Here is a 19812-nt window from a genome sequence, read left to right on the forward strand (position 1 = left end):
CACCTGCACAGAGCTGATCTAAGCACTGATAAATAACCGGTGCCAAACGCGACTCCTCTACACATGCGTAGAAATGAGTTAAAACATATAATTATTATTTTTTAAAACCTGAATCAGGGAGCAAAGGAAACATGTGAAACTTCCATCATATTCACATATTAAGGTATTAGCCCCAACCAAAAGAATCCAGAATGATAGTAAATGGTGTAATCATGCTGTAGGGATTGGGATTTTAAAATAGTTAAACTTTTAGAAAAAAAAGTCTCATGGCAAACGCCACTCAGAATTTCGTAGGTAGCCATCAAATTATTGAAAGCGGAATTTACTTTATAGACTTTTTTCCCTTAACCTGTGAGTCAGCGATAAAGTGAATAATGTAAGCGTATTGTCTTTCACTTGTAGGCTTGTCCCACAGTGTCAAATGAACATTGAAAGCACTCAGCCAGCCCACCCTACACGTGGAAAGCGGCCATTACTATCGCTGTACTATTGCGAATTTGTTATTCGCTTGATTCAGTGTAGCATGATGTTCTTTCGATGAATTCTCAGTAAAATAAAAATTTTTCCCATCGTTCGCCCGCGAAATTGCGTTCAAGAGAAAAAGTTCGGAAACGCTGAAAACTGACGCTTTTCAGAAGCGAATCATTAAGGAGACGTCTAAAAAGTGCAAAAGAGGAAGGTTTCGTAAGCTGTTTTTACATATACTATAAAATGGTTAAAATACTAAAACTGAGCGTAGTAAAGAGAGAAACACCGTTTATAACACTACAGTTCCATTCTTCTAAAAGAGCTCATTGTTTATTTTTTAGTTTAGTCTGTACCATGCCTGTTACACATACAAATATAAAATCATTTGTAAAAATGATGGCTTTTTCCAAGCCCACTACAATTTTCAGTTTCCACAAATACACAACAGTAGAATTCCGATTAATATTTATTCCTGTTTTAATCAACACTACTTCACAGTAGTAATGATACCTTTGGTACGGATGTTTCGACTCTTGTGTTGAATTTCTTAAGCGCAGTGTTTCGAAACATTGCTCCGAAAGGTGAAGGGTGTTCTGTTGCGTTTCACCTGTTTCGACAGGTGGCATGAAGACCGGCAGCTTCTACGTTTAATTGACGGTGTCTGAAATAAACCTGATCATACATCAGTCTGAACCGTAAACGTCACGAAAAATTGAGAGTCTTGTTGTGGAAGTTTTTTGTGAGAAGAGAGAGATTTTGAGAGATATAGTGACATCACGACTGACAATGCGTTTAGTGATGATTATTCGCTATATGTGAGGTTAGAGACAAAACATATTTATTGATCGGCTAGTGAGAGACAGCAGAGTTATAATTAGGATAGCTACAGTGACATTACTATATAGAAAGTGTATATAGATAATGTTCCTCTGGTTTACTGGCATGCGCTACGCAAAATGCATGCCACCAACAAATGTTCCATGTGAACGTTGCTTTCCACACCTTTTACAAATTGGTAGGGAGATTAAATGCCTATTGCGTGCATGACATACAATCTTTTGTTCCAATGTTGTTCCAAATTGTTCCAAGTGGTTCTAAAAGGCTTGCGTCCTCTCATTGGTCTGTTACAAATTATTTTCCAAAGTCAGCAGAGCGCCATTGGCCTGTTCCAATGTGACTTTCGATTTTTCATTGGCTCTCTCGTTGCTATACGGTTGCCGTCTCGTAGCTGTCACAACACTGCTGTCAGTTCTCACGGCGTGCGGTAAGTAACGCCGGGTTCGCCTATTGTTTGAAGTTTAGCTCTTCGATTCGTTTTCTCTGTAACTTTTACGCTCTTGTTCTTTACATGGCTTTTATTCTCTACGTCTACGTACGTCAATAATGTACTGTAAAAGTGAGATTTAATTAGCAGCTAGAACCGACCGACCGAGCTAGGTCGTTTATGTCCGAAATACAGTGTCTGACTAGATGACATTAAAATGACTGATTAAATGGACCCAGATAGCTTGCATGCGCGTCTGGAGTGGTGCTTTACAACTCGAGATTGACTATAATGCTGTATTCTATGTATTTAATGTATTGCAGACGCGCAGCGGTGTACTGCGTTCCTTAGAAGTGTTCACTAAGCAAAACGCGACCGTTTTGGTGATATTCTATATGTGACACTGATGTGTGTGTTCTTCTTTCTACAGTTTGTGTATTGACTAGCGATTCAAGTAAGACGTCTTTTGTCTCCGCAGACGCGCGTGCGTGTGCACGACGCTTGTGTCTTTTCCTCTCTTGTTTCATTTTGGACAGAATGGATGACAAGTCCGCATTCAGGCGAGAGACCTTTAGCGAGCCCACCCTCCAGCCTTCGCCCGAGACCGTGGAGCTGTCCAACGCCTACAAGCGTCGGCCGACCCCGTCTTGGGTTTGGAGCGCCCAGAGGATGACGGAGGAGGCCAAGGACCGCGTGGTGGCGAGCGTGGGCGATCCCGGGAACGCCCGGCCAGTGCTGAGCGAGAGCACGGTCCAGTACCGGGGCGAAACATTTAAATGGCTGCTGAGCCACGAAGTGGGATACGCCGTCATGGTGTTGGCGGTCCATCAAACAGGGACAGGTCCTCCTCTCCTGGGTGGGAGGACCAACGTCTCGTCGGCTTCGGGGAACATCAGAGCGTCTCGTATAGGGACCTGTATGAGGATAAGGACAGTTAGAAGAGGAGGTAGATGTTGAATTCATGCATGACGAACAGAACAGCATTGGAACATGGAAGGTTTTGCAGTTACACGCGGCGTTTTGTTAATCCAGTTACGTCCTGTGGATCTGGCGGCAGAAGGTTAGGCCTGAGAGCAAGATGGAGGCACTGCAAAAAAGCAGGTGCATGTGTGCGTGTGGACGACTGATTCATTGAGTGCCTTTGAATGTGATCCCTTTCTTGTGTCTGAAGTTGCTCCTTGTGTCTGTACGCAGGCGTCTTCAGCCATCGGAGTTCCAAAGCCAGGCGCGCACAGGAGCCTTCCTACGCCAAGCTGCTGGCTGTGTCCATGGAACTGGACGCTGAAGGTGAGCTGTGCTGCTGAATGGACTGAGTGAACTACACAAGTATAAAATTGAAGGTCTGTCTTGTTGTTTGTCCTGACTGTAACATGTTTTGTTGTGATACATTGTAATGCAGCTATAATGGGAAGGACTTGGAAGCGGTCAGGTAGGTGATGTGAGATGGTGGTGTTAGAATGACCTGCACGGTTATTAATTCATTCTGTGGTGCTCTTCATATTTGCTGGCTAAAGCAGGGCACTGGTACCTCAGTGGTTAAGGTATTTGACTTGTAATTGGAAAGTTGCTGGTTCAAGGCCCACTGTTGAGCCTTTGAGCAAGGATCTTAGCCCTCAGTTGTGCTCAGTAATAATTGTAAGTTGCTTTGGATAAAAGTGTCAGCTAAATGTAAAGTGTATCATCTTCATTCCATCTGCTTATTTCATTACCATAGCTAAACATAATGATATAGATTTGCTTTACACTGCTGTTGTCATAGAGTGGTGGGTTGGGAGCAGCTCAGTCTTCAGTAGCATTAGATACTTTCAGCTTCTTGGCTGTGTTAGTCGTCCCTGCAGGTTCATGTGCACCCATGCTGTGATGTCAAGTGACATCTTTTGCCCTTTTCTAAGCTCATTAATGTGTGTTGTTCCAGCTCTCTTGTCCTCTACTCCAGAGGTCCCTGCACCACCCCAGCGCTCCCTGCAGATGGCTGAACCGGAAAAGCAGACTTCGCAAATGCAGCCAATGCCCACTGCTGAGGTGAGCAGCACCACCCCGCCTCTGGTGTTTTTGTGGTAGGTTGAGGAAAACACCAAGCACATATATACGATGCATCTGTTTGTTCGTTTAAGGTGCTTCTGCCTGAGGGCTGGAAGCAGATGCTGCCCAGAGAGCAGCATCAGTGGGTGAGCTGGGTGCTCTTCAACAGAGAGCAGTCTGGGAGGCCAGTGCTGACCAAGAATCTACGTCTGTGGTGGTCGCCTCCCGGACCCTGGCTGGTTTACATGCAACCTCCGTCTTCGTTCAACGCCTTCTTTCACAGCAGACTGTTCCTGTGGATGCCGTACCGCATGTCGGCATTCAAGCTGCTTTACGCACAACCCGAGTGCCGTCGGCTGGTCCATAAGCTGACGGCCTGTGGGCTGTACAAGACTTTCCGGAGGGTTTTGGATTTCAGTGGCTGGTACTTCATGGCCACTGTGAATCTGTAGTGCCGCTGCTGTAAGAAGAAGGTGGCGGGCTAGTCGCAGGACATATTGGATCAGCTGAACCCCGTCCATTGGGCGAAGTTCCCAGTGGTTCTGACATACAAGTGTGTGTGTGTGTGTGTGTGTGTGTGTGTGTGTGTGTGTGTGTGTTTGTGTGTGTGTGTGTGTGTGAGAGAGATATTTTGTGATGGATTAATGTGTGACCTGTTGGTTCCTCTGTGTGATTTTGTGTTGGCATTCTTTAGCCTGTCCTGCGACAAGGGGGTCGTTTGCCTGATGTGGGGTCGCTCTCTGGGGAACAGTGTGACCTCGCTGCACAGGCATCTGTGCATCAGGCACAGACAGCAGTGGCTGGCCAAGTCCTCTGAGTACCTTTTCGTGCTCAAGAAGTTTCTATCCCTGGGCACCGACCCCAGCACCATCACCCACCAGCTGCCCCCGATGGTGTCGGTGCCCACTCCAAAATGACTGCTGACAGTATACGCGCAAGATGTGCTGTCACAGCTTGAGCAGTCGAAGGCCAGGGTTACCTCCATCTACGGAGCCATTTTGAAGATGGACTCCACAAAGAAGGTAAGCTAGGGTGCAACACGCACGCACGCCGCTGAACAGTAACCTCTACAATATGCATGATTGTCACATGTGTGACGTGTTGTGTGCCTATGTTCCACGAGTGGGACCAGCTGGTTGTCAGGCTGGACGTGTGGCACTTCATGCGACGGTTCGCAGTGGGTGTCACCATGGACAGTCACCAGCTTTACGGCCTCTTCATAGGCTACCTCTCCTTCTGCGTCTTCGAGTGGGACGTGGATGATGTGGCCCATCTACAGGAGGCCAAGCAGTCGGAGCGCGGGGAGGCCCCCTCAGTCCAGAGGCCGCCTGAATGACGCTGGGTCTTTCAGCAGACCCACCATCAAGGAGCTGGCTTGGCACTGTCTTCTCTGCCGCACACGCAGGGCCCAGGAGACCGAGCTGCTCATCCAGGAGCTGATGGAAGACTATATGGATGTGACGGATACAATGTGTGTCAGGCTTCTGGACCGCAAGAAGATGGAGGACATGTGGCAGACCCAGAGGCGCCACCTCCACTGCATTCAGGACCCTCTTGGTGTACAGCTGTACAGGAGGGTGGGGCAGGTGACCAGGGGAGGGGTCGTCCTGCCCGTGTATCGCTGTGCACGCGGTTCCACTTCCCTGGAGTCGTTCCACCTGCACCTGAACCCATTCATACCTGGTAAGTCCCTCTCTCTCGCTCTCGGTATGCATGTCAGCACTGTTTACTAAAAGCCTCCTTTCCTTGACTGCTGCAGGTACAAGTGCAAGTGCCCTGCACTTTCAGGCATACCTGCTTGAACGGTTGGTGAGGTGGAACGAGGACTGAGTAGCAGCAGCAGTGGAGGGAAGTGATCCTACTTAGGTCTGCTACAGCGGCCAGCTGCAGGACTATGCCAACCAGCTGAGCGAGCAACTCCTTAGGCTCCAGCTGGACTACACTAGGCCTGGAAAGTATACATGTAACATCCTCTCAATCTCTCTCTTTCTCGCTCTCTCTCGCTCTCTCTCGCTCTCTCATATTCACACACGCGCGCACACACACACATAGCCCTTTTTTCCCCTCTGGGATGTATTCAACACACTTGTATAGGTGAACTCATCGGGGTGGAGTACCTGTGCATTAGGACGTCGGCAGGGATACAGATGCTCCAGATGGGCTTAGCGATGAGGACTTTCCAGAGCTGGAGGACGATGGATTCAAGGATGTGGACGTGGGGTTCAATGAGTCTTGAACCACTGCCGCATCTCCATCACGCAGCAGTGGGACCTCGATCTCTGGCTGCTTCTTTGCGGACCCGGTTGTAGCGAGCCAAATCCTCTGCAACTGGGCCAACCTAGCAGACCGTGCCTGATGGCCCAGTTGCTACCCAGACTCAGGCTTTGTCTGGGGATAAGGAGGATATAAGTACATTGTAGTTCTTTCTGTTCACTTTGTGTTTACATGTACAGTACAACACAAGTCTTAACCATTCCAAAATAAATGGTGTTCAACTATATATGAGAGCATTAAATGTTTGTGTGCTTCAGTCAAAAAGTGTATTTTTCTTTCTTTTATTTTCAGGAGAGCCTGGGACCTGCTGCTGTTCTAGGTTACCATCACGTAGTAAACCTGGCCAACAGTCTGGTGGACCTGCGTCACCAGGCCTTTGTGACACAGCAGAGGGTAGACAGCATCGTTGCTCTCTGGGAAAAACTGCCAGAGAGTGACGAGGGCAGTGTTGCCTACCCACCGCTTCACAGAGACTTGTCAAGGAATGGTTTAAAAAGCAGCCAATCTAAGACCTCTGTTGTAGCTTGAACAGAGAGTCTGAAGCGGTAAGCACACTCACAGTAATGTAATAAGTTTCCTTAAGTTTGACTTCTAACTGTGTGACTAATTGATTTGTCTCTCCTTTTGTATCTTCACAGCTGCTTCCCTGGACAAGGCAGTGGGCCTTCCTTGTGTCCCAGCGTCAGCCGCCTTGTTGGCTTCACCTGGCCGGTCGGACCATCACTGGCATCAGGGTAAACAGGTGGGCTGCCATCATGAGGGACTATGGTGTCATCAGGGACGTAGTCCTCGGCAGCCCCAGCCTCAAGGCCTGGACCTGTATTCAATTTTTTTAGTTGAATCAGCGGACACTGACCCAGTGGTGAATTTTCCAGGTCTTAGATTGATCTTATTTGCACTGTGGACTATACAGGCTGAGTCCTAAGAGGCTGTGCTGCATTTTGTGTTACAGAACCAATGCCAGGAAGAAAAAGCAGGAACAGGATGTTCTGTGCCTGAGCGTTGGCCAGTCCAACACTCCGATGGTGGCCCCAGAACCCCTCCCTCCTGCACTGAGTAAGCTCCTGGAGCGTCCGACTGACGGGCACCCTGCTTTTGACTTTAACATCCAGCAGGATGTGTCTGGGCAGGCTTTTCAGCGTGTCCAAGGCCAGCCTCCTATTCTTCCTGGTGAGACCCTGACATGCTCTGGTCTAGAAGGCGACGTGGCTTGTGCCACCAATGCCACTCCTGTGCTGGCTGGGCCCCAGACCACAGCATGGCAGTGAAAGAAAAAGGCAGAGGCTGAGGCCTCTGCCGCTGCCCATGGACAGGCCGTCCCCACGAAGCGGTGCAAGCATGAACGCTATGCCTGCAAATTGTGTGGCCAACCCAAGACTAAAGAGTTTGGACACAGCAGGTTTCGTGGGGTGCACTTCTGCGCAGCAGCAACAGCAGGGAAGACAGTGGAGCAGTGGATGGAGGAGATGAAGAGAGGAGATGTTGGACAGGGTCAGTGATCTGTTGACCACCCCACTCACCCCATTGTAAATAGTTGTATATAGTTTTATATTTATTCCTATTTTCATGATTTGTTCTGTGTGTTGTGAATGAGCACTGTTCCATAATCATTTGTACTTTCAAAAATAAATGAGCACTGTTTAATACTATATTATACTTCACAAAGTGAATGAGCCCTGATTTACATTTACCTGACACTTTTGTCCAAAGTGACTTACAATTATGACTGAGTACAGCTCAAGCAATTAAGGGCCTTGCTCAGGGGCCCCAAGAGTGGCATTTTGGCAGTGGTGGGGCTTGAACCAGCAACCATCCCGTTATAAGTCAAGTACCTAAACTGAGCTACCACTACTCACTGATTTATTTGCCGTTGTAATTCACAAAGTGAATGGGCAATTATTTAAACTGCTTTGTTCTTTAATGAAGTGAATGAGTGTGTTTGTGGTAATTAGACACATTCTTACAAAAGTTGCACTTGTCATTTTGATTAAAGTTTATTGTTCATCAAATAAATAAGTACTATCTAAACACTTCAGTTTCACGTGTAAATTAACTTGATGTTGACTTAATTGATTGTTAATTTAATTCTATTCTTAAATTAACATACACTTTTAACAATATATAAAAATTGGTATATATTTTTTTAAAAATGCAGAAAAACAATGTGAAGACAAAATTGATGTTCGGTTGTATGCATGCAAAAATTAAACAATCATGATTACAAAAGTCCAGGAACAGTGCGGATGAGATGGGGCGCCTCAGGAAGGGCCACCAAGGGCCACCAAACAGCTCTGGAGGGGCCCTGGACTGGCCACAGAAGATTGGTCCAGAACCACTGGACTCAGTCTGTTCTATGCCTTGTTTTCCTGTATGTTTACCTTTCATTCATTGAATAAACCAATATGACTCGCATCTGTGTCCTGCCTCTGCTTTATGTAAAGTGCATGTCACAGATTAACTGACCCTAAAAAAAGATGTCAACTCACTGCCAGGTCATTTGATACCTGGCTGTGAGCTGACATGCCAGAAATTATTGAGGAAAGCAAAAACAAACAGCATGCAGCTCATTGGTTTGCAGACAGATTGGATCAGCCAATGGACTGAGATTTGCCTGTGCAGGTGGATTTGCAAGCCCCAATGGAGGGACAAGGCTCACCTCCTTCAGATTTGCTCATCGCCTCATTCCTTTCATGAGAAGGAACTGGACTACTACTCCCTCATGACAGATCCCCACCTGTCTACAGGAGGTGTCCCCTGCCTGCCTGATGTCCCTCTACAGAAGGTGTGCTAGGGGTAAAAATGAAAACACTTGCAAAATGCTGCCTGAGGAGTGTGTGAAATATTTGACCTTTGGAGTTACCAGAATACCCTTGCCCACTGTGGGAGAGGTGTAACACACAAACAAAAAAAAACCTTCAGACTGATTTTTCAGGCTGTCATATTCTCCATCTACAATCTGTAAAACAAGTTCCAGAGAAGACCCCACATTAGGGAGTGTACAATCTGCCCAGCTTCTTTTTTTAAGTCATAAAAATAAACAAGTACATAATGTTTCAGTGCATATGTTTTTATTTCTTATGAAATAAAACATTTGTGTGCACCTCTAATGTCAGAAAAACAAAAAAAACCAAAAAAAAAAAACAGCAACAGTGCTTCACTTTCTGCTTTATGTCAGTGAAATCATATCTGAAGCTTGGCTATACCTGTATCAGGTATTGTCACGGTTGGCCGGGCATCCAGAAGGAGGGACATGCCCATTCCTGCTAGGGATCGTATTACATACCTGCCTCATTCCCAGTCCCCTGCCTACTAATCACTTTCACCTGTCCCTTGTTTTCTACCTCTATTTAAACTCACAGGTCCCGAGAGAAAGTGCTGCACATTAGTGGAATGCCGGACTACTCACTTCCACCCTGTACATCGCTACACAGAGTGTTAGGACCGAGTTTCATTTATTATTTGTTGTGGTTTTGTCACATATTTTCAATGGAGAATAAAGAGCACTTTGTCTCAACCCTGCCTCTCGCTTCCCCTGTGCGGCCACTGTCACAGGTATCAGGTACAGTGGTACAGACTCCAAGATTGGAGGATGATACTGACCACAAAATTTTCTTCTATGCAGTGGAAAGAGTCAAGAAAATCTGGAGCTTGAGGCAAAGTGTTGTTGTGCTTGAGAGAATACAGTGTTCCCCCAGAGGAGGTGTCATGAGCACATCAAATGAGCCACACAAAGTATGAGAATCATCAGTATAAGGTGCTCTCTGAGGGAAGACAAAACAGCTGATGTCAAGTCCATTGAATGAGCTGAGCCTATCCTGCTGAAAAACCCTTAAAGTTTCTTCAGGACTAGTAAACCAAGAAACCAATCCTCTGTTTGTATTACACAATGTTAAAATAGAATGCATAAGGAAAGGAAAGGAAAGGGGAGGGGAGTGGGGGGAGGGGTGTCTAGAGAGGTGTCATGAAAGGTTTATGTAGGTGTCACTTGGTCATGTTACCCTTCACTAAAGTGTTAATGAAAGTTTTGATTGTCAACATCTTATATACATACATGTCTCATACCTCTCATGTCTAATATTGGGCTACATCACAAACTGTCCAAGGTGACATTTCCAAATTCGCAGGTCCATGGTCTGTCCTGAACTCTAAATAGTATCAGCATTTTAGTAGCAACTGCAAACTGTTTTAAATAGGCCTATGCACATTTTTAAAGTGAAATGGCTTTTTTCACCTCATTAGGCTTAGGCCCATGCTCTCCAAACTAGATGCTGAGACACCGGTTCACGCCTTTGTCAAATACGGAACACTTTACCTCAATCTCTCCATCCCTGCTCTCCACTTTCCTCTTTCAAATCACAACTTAAAACATACCACTTGTCTCAACATTTCTTAAAACATCTCTTCCTATTCGTATTTGTTAATTAATTTGTTGATTGTCAATTAATGCCTTTTCATTCTCTCAGTCTTTTTGATTGTAAAGCGATCTTGAGTCTGTGAAAGGCACTGTATAAGTTAAACTTTTTTTTTTTTACTTGAAATTGCAAATTGTATCTAACATAATAATTGTGAAGCTCCTGAAACAAACCACCAAAATGCTTTCACAAACACACACACACACACAGACACACACACACACACAAAAAAACAAAAAAAAACAAACAAAAAAAACCCCTACCACCATTCAGAACAGGAATTGCCAAAGGTGAGGTTATCCAAAGTCTCAGAACTGTCCATGCTGCAGAATAAAACTTCTTATATCTTACATAAATGCGTAATATTTAGGACAGTTGCGTCCACTTCAGAAAAAAACATATTAAACAGTCATAACTGATACATGGTACAAAAATTGACCACCTGCTAATACAGCTGTGGAATTCGTTGTCTAGTGACTGGAGGGCTATTTGACAATCAAGGCACCTTTAGAGGTCAAGACTAGTCTGTTTAGAGCTACCTGTTTGCTTCTAATTAATAATAAAAAATAATATAAATAAAATGTAAGTGCCTTTCAGGATACTCAAGGACACCTTACAGTATTAGAGCAAGTGAAAACATGTTAAGTGTTATAAGAAGAGAATATCAGAGTAAAAAACAAAAATAATAAAATTATAATGCAGTGGGGAAATAAAATCAAATACAATTACAGATTACAATTACATTTTAAAGGTTACAGTAAGAAAATGGCAATACAAAACAACTATGATAAAATAAAAAAGATGTGAGGCAATAAGAAGAAAATAAGTTTTACAAATTAGGACTAGCATTTGGAAAGAGACGTTTTTAAAAGCTTTGTGAAGATGGATAGTGATGGCTTTGGGGTTCCATATCTTTGGGCATGCAACACTAAATGCTCTTTCACCATTAGAGCATAATTTGGCAGGACTAACAGAAAGCAAATGAGCATCAGCAGTTGCTGTATGCGATAATGGACCAGGAGCCAGTGTAGGTTTTTTAACTTGGGGGTTATGTGTTTCCATCATCTAGTGCACATGAGAATTTTTACTGCTGAATTCTACACATATTGGAGCTTCTTGAAAAGACTAACAGGAAGCCCAACCAGAAGCAAGTTGCAGTAATCCAGTCTGGATGTAATAAAATAATGTATTAGAGTTTCAGACACAGAATCAAGGAGTGAGGGATGCAGTCTGGGAATATTTTTAAGATGAAAAAAGGCAATTATAATGATGTTATTAATGTGGGCCTCAAGAGAGTGTAGAGTCCATGATAACACCGAGGTAGTTAATTTGAGTCACAGAGAACATCATAAAACCTGGGTTAGATAGGTTGGGTTGACGAATTTTCATCAGTGTGGAAGGTAGATGCTATGAGAGGGGCTTCAGATTTAGTACTATTAAGTTTGAGGAAGTTCATAGCTGTCCGGTTTTTAATGTCAACCAGGCAACTGATCAGTGAGTCAGGGGGCACAAGGAGGTATCAGAGGGCTTGGTGCAGATGTAAACTTGTGCATCATCAGCATAAGATAGTAGATTATGAAAAGAAGGGGGGCAAGAACTGAACCCTGGGGACACCATGAGTGAGAGCAGAAGTATCTGACCTGAGGCTACCCCGAGTGATGAATTGTTGCCTGTCAGTGAGATAAGGCCTAAACCGAGCAATTGCTGTGTCAGTGACACCAGTCCAGGTCTCTAGCCTATGCAACAAAATGTCATGACAGACTGTATCAAATGGTGCAGTAAGATCTATGAGGACAAGGATGTTCACTAGGCCAGCAACAGCTGCCAATAACAGATCCTTAACCTCAATTGACTTCACATAATTTTCAATGTATTTTATTTTTAATATTACTTGATGTTTTAGCTTTTTTTGTAAAAGTTCATTATAAATAAAGGTTATTATTAATATACTGTGTGATGCACTCATGCATGATATGTATAACTAAGAAATGTACAAAATAACTTGCTCTCTGTTAGCAATCAAGTACTGGTCAACTCTCCACTGGCTATTCGACTTATCTAAGTACCCCACCAGCATTGCGGTCAATTACCCATTTAGCTTATTTTCCCTTCATTCACTCTCTATAGTTTAATACAAGCTCTGCTAGCAAGAGGGTCTTGTCAAGAATGGATTTGACTTTGTTTCCTTATTACCAAATAATGAATACAAACTCAGATTATTCAGCCTATCATTGGGAGAATCCTGAATGTTATGGTTTTATTTTCAAGTGTTGATTATAAATAGGACATTGGTGACTATGCAACGCTTGCTGACTGTGATGTGCAGAGAAAGTTGAAGTCCAAAGGTTTGCACTGAGCATGCAGATGCTCAAGCATGCAGATGCAAAAGCAACGTTAACTGCCAATTCAGCACCATGGACAGTGATTATCTCACCTTTGGCAATGATTAGAGTATTAGAACAGTGTCCCTGTGTGGTTCTTCTGTGGGCTTATCTGCTTAGGAATATTTGGCTGCATTTGTTCATAGACACACTGTGTATATGTGTTGTGTTTTGGTAGTTTACATCAATTATGTTTAGCACAATTTGCAATTAAGGCAAAGGTGCTGATATTGAAATTTCACTTTTATACAATTTACACTGTTAATACAATTTGTAATTAGTACAGAAGGGCAGAACTTCAGAACCATGGACAGTTCTGCATCTTTTGATGACATCACATTCGGATAAACTGCGACACAGCCTACTGCCAAGATTCAAAGTTATTTAATCTCATCTTTATCATAAAAATTGTGTATAATTCTTAATGCACCAGAACTCATTAGAAAGCTCAATTTTATATTTCAAAATAATAATAATAAAGTCTAATTTAAGAAATTGTATCCTGATTGAAAATTGTGAAAATTGAACTAATATTGCAGCAAAAGCTTTAAACTAGCTAAGAAATATTAAAACGGTTCCCATGGTGATGTTCACCTCATGGTCTTTGTTTATGTTTTTGGTTTCCTTTCCTTGTTTCCTTTTTTTGTTTATCTGCAGGTGTTTCTTGTTGTATTGTAACCCTTCGTGTATTTAAACCCTGTGTTTTCTAGTTTATTTTCGTCATTGTTCAATGTCGCAAGTATTTTTGCTTCTGTGTTCTTACTGCCTTGTTTGCCTGTTTCACTGTTAGCTGTACTACATCTGTACTATGCTTCGTTCCATCAGCCTGTTTAGTTTTCTGTGTTTAGCTTTTGTGTTTTGCTTCTTCTGTTTGTTATGTACTCTGCCTTTGTTTCTGTATCTGATGCTGCTGGCTTTCAATCTCGTTCTGTGTCACTACAACACTTATGGATTTGCCCTTAATTAATATCACTATACTTAGTCCTACCTCCGTTCACCCACTGTTATAGTCTTAGAGTGAGAAGAAAAAGAACCCCCAAACAAATAGCAACAACAACAAAACACTTTTACATGGACATACATATGCACAGCTTTAAATGTAACTGTCTACAGTACAGCTGTACTGTATTTACCTTTTCACTGATCTCATTCATTGACCTCAACAATGACATCCATACAGTGTGTCAATGTTTTATTTATTACAAATAACTCAATATGCATTTTTAAATTCACAGATTCCCTCTAATTAGATTTGAAAAAGATAAAAGGTATTATTAAACACACGGATGGACTATAGAGCTATGTATGTAGACATTTCCAAAGCTGTTTTTTCAGCTGGAGGACATGGTGCACCTGAATCAACCATAAGAAAATGGCATCTCTTGGATTGAGTAAAAGGGAAATGGTATCTGACCATCAGCTAGAAGTGGCAGTTGCCCATGATGTAAGATTGCATGGTTGTTAGTAGCCTAAAAACATGAGTCTTGAGTCTCGGAGGTCTCGTTTGTCTATGATACAATAATCTAATTTGTCCCATGATTATATAGCTCTGATATATAGATTCAAAATGCTGACTGGTTTTTTGGCAATAAATGGGATTTGTGCATCTGAAAACTGAATGGTGGCTATCCATCACAGAGCTACATAGCTAAAATTGTCTTTTTTAAAGTTGCAAAATGTAGCTAAGTAGGTATTATTGAGAAAAAGACTGAATTATTAGGAACCCAGACACCCAAACCCCATACTTTGCGTATGTCGGTAATAAATTAAATATTGATCAGAATGAGAAGCTATCTATGTTCAGTGTCTCAAATGTCATGCTTGTGCATGGGTTTAACAACAAAAGGGTTGCTCATGCTACAGTGCTACAGGTCTGTATCATCACAGATAATAAGGTACTATACTACTAACATGAGGCTAAGTTTCAAACATGTTTAGGGATGCAGATGTAGCCCATAGAATGTGGGATCAGGTGAGGATGGACCACATGGACATTCTTGTGCAGGATGGACTAGACATTAATTGCTGGTTTTTTTAAATTATTTATTTATTTTTCTATTTCACTACTTATTCCGCTCCTTATTGTCTATATTGTTACTATTGTGGTGACTGTTGTCGGCCAGAGGAGGATGGGCCCCGCCTTTGAGTCTCGGTTCCTCTCAAGGTTTATTCCTCATGCTTTAGGGAGTTTTTCCTTGCTACTGGTGGCCTTGGCTTGCTCAATGGGGGCTTGTACTCAAACATTTGTAAAGCTGCTTTATGAAAACAAAGTTGTAAAAAGCACTATGTAAATAAATTTCACATGACTTTGACTTGACTATTTTGGCCTTGTGCCAAGAAAACAGCAGCACTTCATGCCAATTTATTATAGAATTGTGATCTAGATTAAGGTGTGAGACAGTATTTAGCTGGTTGTCTTTTTGGGAAGGCCAGCAATTAATCAGATATGAAATCGAACACTAAATGTTTTAATCATAAACATTCTACTTGCATTTTGCACAATATGTGAGTTCTTTATGAGCATAGGACATTGAAATGCACAGAAATGAAATGTAAACATTCAAACCTGTAACACTGGTGAGTTTGTTACACTGGTGAACAAGAGTGTTGAGTAACTACAGAGAGTTAAAAATAGCAAGTAAAGAAGCAAGAAAGGGCTGTAAATAAACCATGGAATGAATTAACTTAGATATTGTGATGGAAATTATTATTCGATCATGTATTATCATGTGATTCATATTTAATCATGTTAATCCTTTCTCTATGTAATCCTATATGAATAATTTAGTCTGCACATTCTGTCTTTGTATATTGTGTGAACAAAACGACTGCTGAATCAGCTGTTTCGTGATCTTGCATGTGTCATGCGACTAATGCTGTTAAAGAAGAACTAGCAAACTGTGTCTGTCCTGGTATGTGCAAAAGTGTTTAGCGTGATAAGGAGCAGGAAATGGGTAAACAGGATGACAGGACATCCCTTCCGGGATGTGAAGTTTAGATATAAGGAGCAGAGCGAGTCTACCCCTTTAGAGCTTTGCTTCAAAGTATTAGCTCTCACACAGCTGTGTTTTGTATGTCTTATTTTCTTTATTAAATTACTCTTTTAATCACGTCTGACTTGCTGTTTATTCAAAATTCCACAATATGCTACCACATTCAACATTATGTATGTAATATATGCACATAAAAGGGTTACTATTGTATTTCTATGATGCTTCCATGCTTATAATGATTTTGACAAATGTCTTCTTTTACACAGCAGGACACTGAGCAAAAGCACTCTCATTCTTCTCTGATTGAAGCCTTTCCTTTGTGTCTTACAGGTTATCATAGACTGTAAGTAAAAACAAGAGGAAATGCACCAATTTAGATTTGCAAATTGAGGACAAAAAAATATTTTATTGGGTAATAGTCCTATATGGTCTAATTACAGTATGCTATACAATGTAATAAAACACTGCTAAACAGAGGGTATAATATAGTTAAAGTTATTTTTAACATACATTATTGGTGCTTTTTAAATTGGCTGAATCTCAGGACACAGAACACATATCTAGAATGTTTTAGAATGTTTTAGGTCAGTATTCTCATAGCACAAATTAAGGAAATTTCAGTAATTTATTAGAGGATTCGGCATATCGAAACCTTCTAGGACATCAGCCAACATTGAAAGGACAATATTGTGACAGTAATAAACCATTACAATACTGTTATTCGGCTGTAATCAAATGTTTTATCATATGCAAAACCACTTTGAAGGACCCAGTTTGGTACAGTATTTACTATTGTTCAGTAAGTGGTGATTCCCTTAAACACCCAGAACATTCTTCAAAATTTACATCAGCATTATCATTACACAATAATACATCAAACATCAGATGCTACTGAGAGGCCAGTCATTAAATAATAAGCAATGCAGTTAGAACGGATAGGTAAAGAGAAACATAAACTTGTTATAATGGGCTCCACCTAAATTGCATTCTCACCTGTACCACCTCCTGAGTCCTGTCCAGGGGAGATGACATCATCATAGTCCTCTGGCATAAGAGCTACACCAGCACATGTAAACAAGTTTTAATGCCCATGAGCAACAAGTCTGACATTATAAACCTGTTGGTTCTTGTGCCTAGAATTTCATTATCACTTAGCGGATCCTTTTATCCAAAGCAACTTACAATTATGACTGAATACATCTTGAGCAATTGAGGGTTAAGAGCCTTGCTCAGGGGACAACAGTGGCAACTTGGCAGTGGTGGGGCTTGTAAATGTAATGTAATATAAAAATGTAATATAAATGCCATCAGACATTAGTGTCATTGAGTGTTATTAATGTGTTTAAAACTGACAGTGCAAATTAATGCAAAAATCAATAAAAATATCTTAAGAAAAATCATTGATAGCAGGTTGAAGTCATATCAGTCTTGCAGAAAAAGCTGCAAAACTTTGACTGCAAATTACAGTTACCTATTTGGGCAGTAGTGTGAGTAATGAAGTTATTAGTAGAATACATTTTCCAGAAGTATCAGGTGTCTGTCCATGTGTGATGTCATTATAATTATCCTGTAGGTTTTCTGTGCCTAGGTCACCTAAATCAAATACAATGAGCTGATAGAGTACTTTCAGTCATCATCTCTTTCATTTTAATGAAGTGAGGAATTAAACAAACTTACTTGTCGGACCACTACTGGTGATGGCATCATCATAATATTCAGTCTTTTCTTCATTGACAGATTTTGCTGTAACCAAAAGAAAAAAGTGAATTTCTTGTAAATCACTTAAAATAAATGTTACACCAAAAGAGAATTCTCTATGAGAATAAGCTCCAAAACTGCACAAGTCCACAAGGTAGTACACGTGGCTCACAGTAGAAGCTGTGGTATATTCAAACATGACAAATGTAAACTCGTCTATGATGAAGTTTAGAAATGAGATCAATCATGATGGATACTGTCATTAATGTAAACATGCATCATTTCACTAATTGTCGACAGGTAATTTACAGTACCTTCAGATGAACTGAACCTAACAGAGCAACAGTATTAAAGAGAATCTCATACTGAGATAACAAATATCAGGATATGTTTCCAGTCAGTTACCTATAGCAGACTGATTAATTAATACTATAACCTCTATAATTTTCAGTATTTCTCTGCGGGTTGTACCTGCCTCCCTTTCCTGACAGAAGCTCTTCACCAACATCTTCATAACCAGAATGTTGTACTTCAGAGCTGATACGTTCTGTCAGAGGTGAACAGAGTAATCATGAGATGTTTGAAATGTTAAATCATGAGTATCTATGTCTACAGATAATAATGAAGCTGGGTAGCTGTGAGAAATATAGAATATTTGACTAGCTGACTGCAGTCTTACAGAGGATACAGAAACATAAATTAGTCTGGTAAGTTACCAATGGACAACATTCTTGTTTTTGTGTGCCTTTATATTGTAATTGTTTTTACTTTAACATTTTTTTTTTAAATCCTCTCTAGGTTGATAGTTCTCAGCATATAAATAGTCTATTATTCAACACTTTATTCCATTCATTGTTTCTATATATTCTTGTAAAACTCCTTGATTTCCTATTGTGCATGAAATATACCATACATATAAACTTGCTGTAAGGGTTGGCACCAGGCCGAGGCCCCCTCTGGCCACCAGAGGGAGGCCTCGAGTCAACTACACCACTAATCAGGCTTAACACCCAACAGCTGGGCTATATCTTATATAAGCCCACTGATCAGGTCATTCAGTTTTGGAGCTTTGCTAAAGTTCTGAGCCAAGCTCCTAGCTGTTAACTGGAGGTCTGTGAGCCCTTGTGCTACACCTCACTTCTTGTCTGCGAGTGTGTTTGTGGTTTTACACGTCCCTTTCCCTCTTGAGTCTGTCTCTCTCCTGAGGCTTCCCTTAGCCATTCAAGATCCTCCCTGTTTTCTGGTTTTGTTTCGGAAGTTTTAGTTTGGTTTTCCCCAGTGCATCAAGGTTGCCATTTCTTCCCATTGCATCCTTTGTTCTCCCTTTTTCCATGCTCGGCGTGGTGTTTAGTTTTTTCCTTTTGTTTTACCTGATCCAAGATCTAACTGTTCTGCACATGGCCCACCATTGTTACCTGACCTGGGCTCAAGTCCACCTTACACTTGCCTTACTTTACAGTGATAAGACAGACCTCTATCATGCTACTGCTCAAATCTCTTAATGTAGCAAGAAGTGTATAGTGATAGTCACAGCTTCAAATGAACAAACGCACAAGCGCTCTCTTTTCCTCTCAATCTGTCATTCTCTCTTTATCTCTTTATCCCTCCTCAATATGATTGCCTGGAATATTACCCTTCCATATCAATCACACTTTTGAGCTGAGATAGGTGTGCTTTTAGTGATGACTCTGTGGTCAATCTCCTCATAGATTACTTCAGGCAGAGTCTTAGGCCTCCTCTTAGAGATCACTGGAGGAGAAGACAGACAGAAACATGGTTCCAGAAGATTGATGAGAGACTGAAGGATTAAGGAAACAGTAGATGATGTTTGAATATGTCCCACCTCTCCTGAGTACTCTGTTCTGGTAAACCAGCCCAGCAAGAAGCACTAAGGCCAGGAAGAGCACCACTCCCAGTACCAGCAGGACCACTGTAGGGGTGGACAGAGCAGCTGCTGGTGGAGGTATTGGATGACTGGTTGTTATCATCTCTGACTGATCATCTGGGCACGGAATTGCAGAAGAGAAACTGTGCAACTCATAAGTTTAATTTAAAAGTTTTAGAAAAATGAGAGACAGAAATGAAAAGACGACCTGAGATGGAGTTGGTGGTTACTTTGCTTGTAATAATAGGGGCCAGAGAGATGTCTTGAAACAGAGAGCCACATCAGTCAAGCGAATACAGAACTCACACACATACAAAATCAAAGTCCTAATTAATTAAGTCCCTAATTAAATAAATCTGTAATTAGCTCCAGTCTCAAATTTTGATTGCCCCTAGCAATTGCATGTCTACAAATA

General features: G+C 41.8%; 1 protein-coding gene across 13 annotated transcripts; it reads left to right on the forward strand.

Moving 5' to 3' along the window:
* Positions 1 to 1012: 1012 nt before the first annotated feature.
* On the forward strand, positions 1013 to 8434 carry LOC113568948 (uncharacterized). Of its 13 annotated transcripts, none has more exons than XR_014126010.1 (11): positions 1018 to 2678; positions 2765 to 2833; positions 2927 to 3019; positions 3132 to 3161; positions 3648 to 3789; positions 4449 to 4776; positions 4978 to 5437; positions 5514 to 6163; positions 6320 to 6573; positions 6667 to 6890; positions 6981 to 8434. XR_014126010.1 is itself a non-coding variant. In XM_035527969.2 (6 exons), exons 1-6 carry the CDS (start codon positions 2270 to 2272, stop codon positions 4569 to 4571), a joined length of 831 nt encoding a protein of 276 aa, XP_035383862.1. In that variant the 5' UTR covers positions 1013 to 2269; the 3' UTR covers positions 4572 to 4765. The 13 variants fall into 13 exon arrangements, 5 of the variants coding, with proteins under 5 accessions (XP_035383862.1, XP_081579401.1, XP_081579402.1 ...); XR_014126012.1 differs by having other exon boundaries at positions 5514 to 5717; positions 5849 to 6573; XR_014126013.1 differs by having other exon boundaries at positions 5514 to 5709; positions 5849 to 6573.
* The last annotated feature ends 11378 nt before the right edge of the window (positions 8435 to 19812 follow it).

The sequence above is a fragment of the Electrophorus electricus genome, chromosome 11 (genome assembly GCF_041902795.1).
Source record: "Electrophorus electricus isolate QZ-2024a chromosome 11, ASM4190279v1, whole genome shotgun sequence".
In the NCBI taxonomy this organism is placed as follows: Eukaryota; Metazoa; Chordata; class Actinopteri; order Gymnotiformes; family Gymnotidae; genus Electrophorus; species Electrophorus electricus.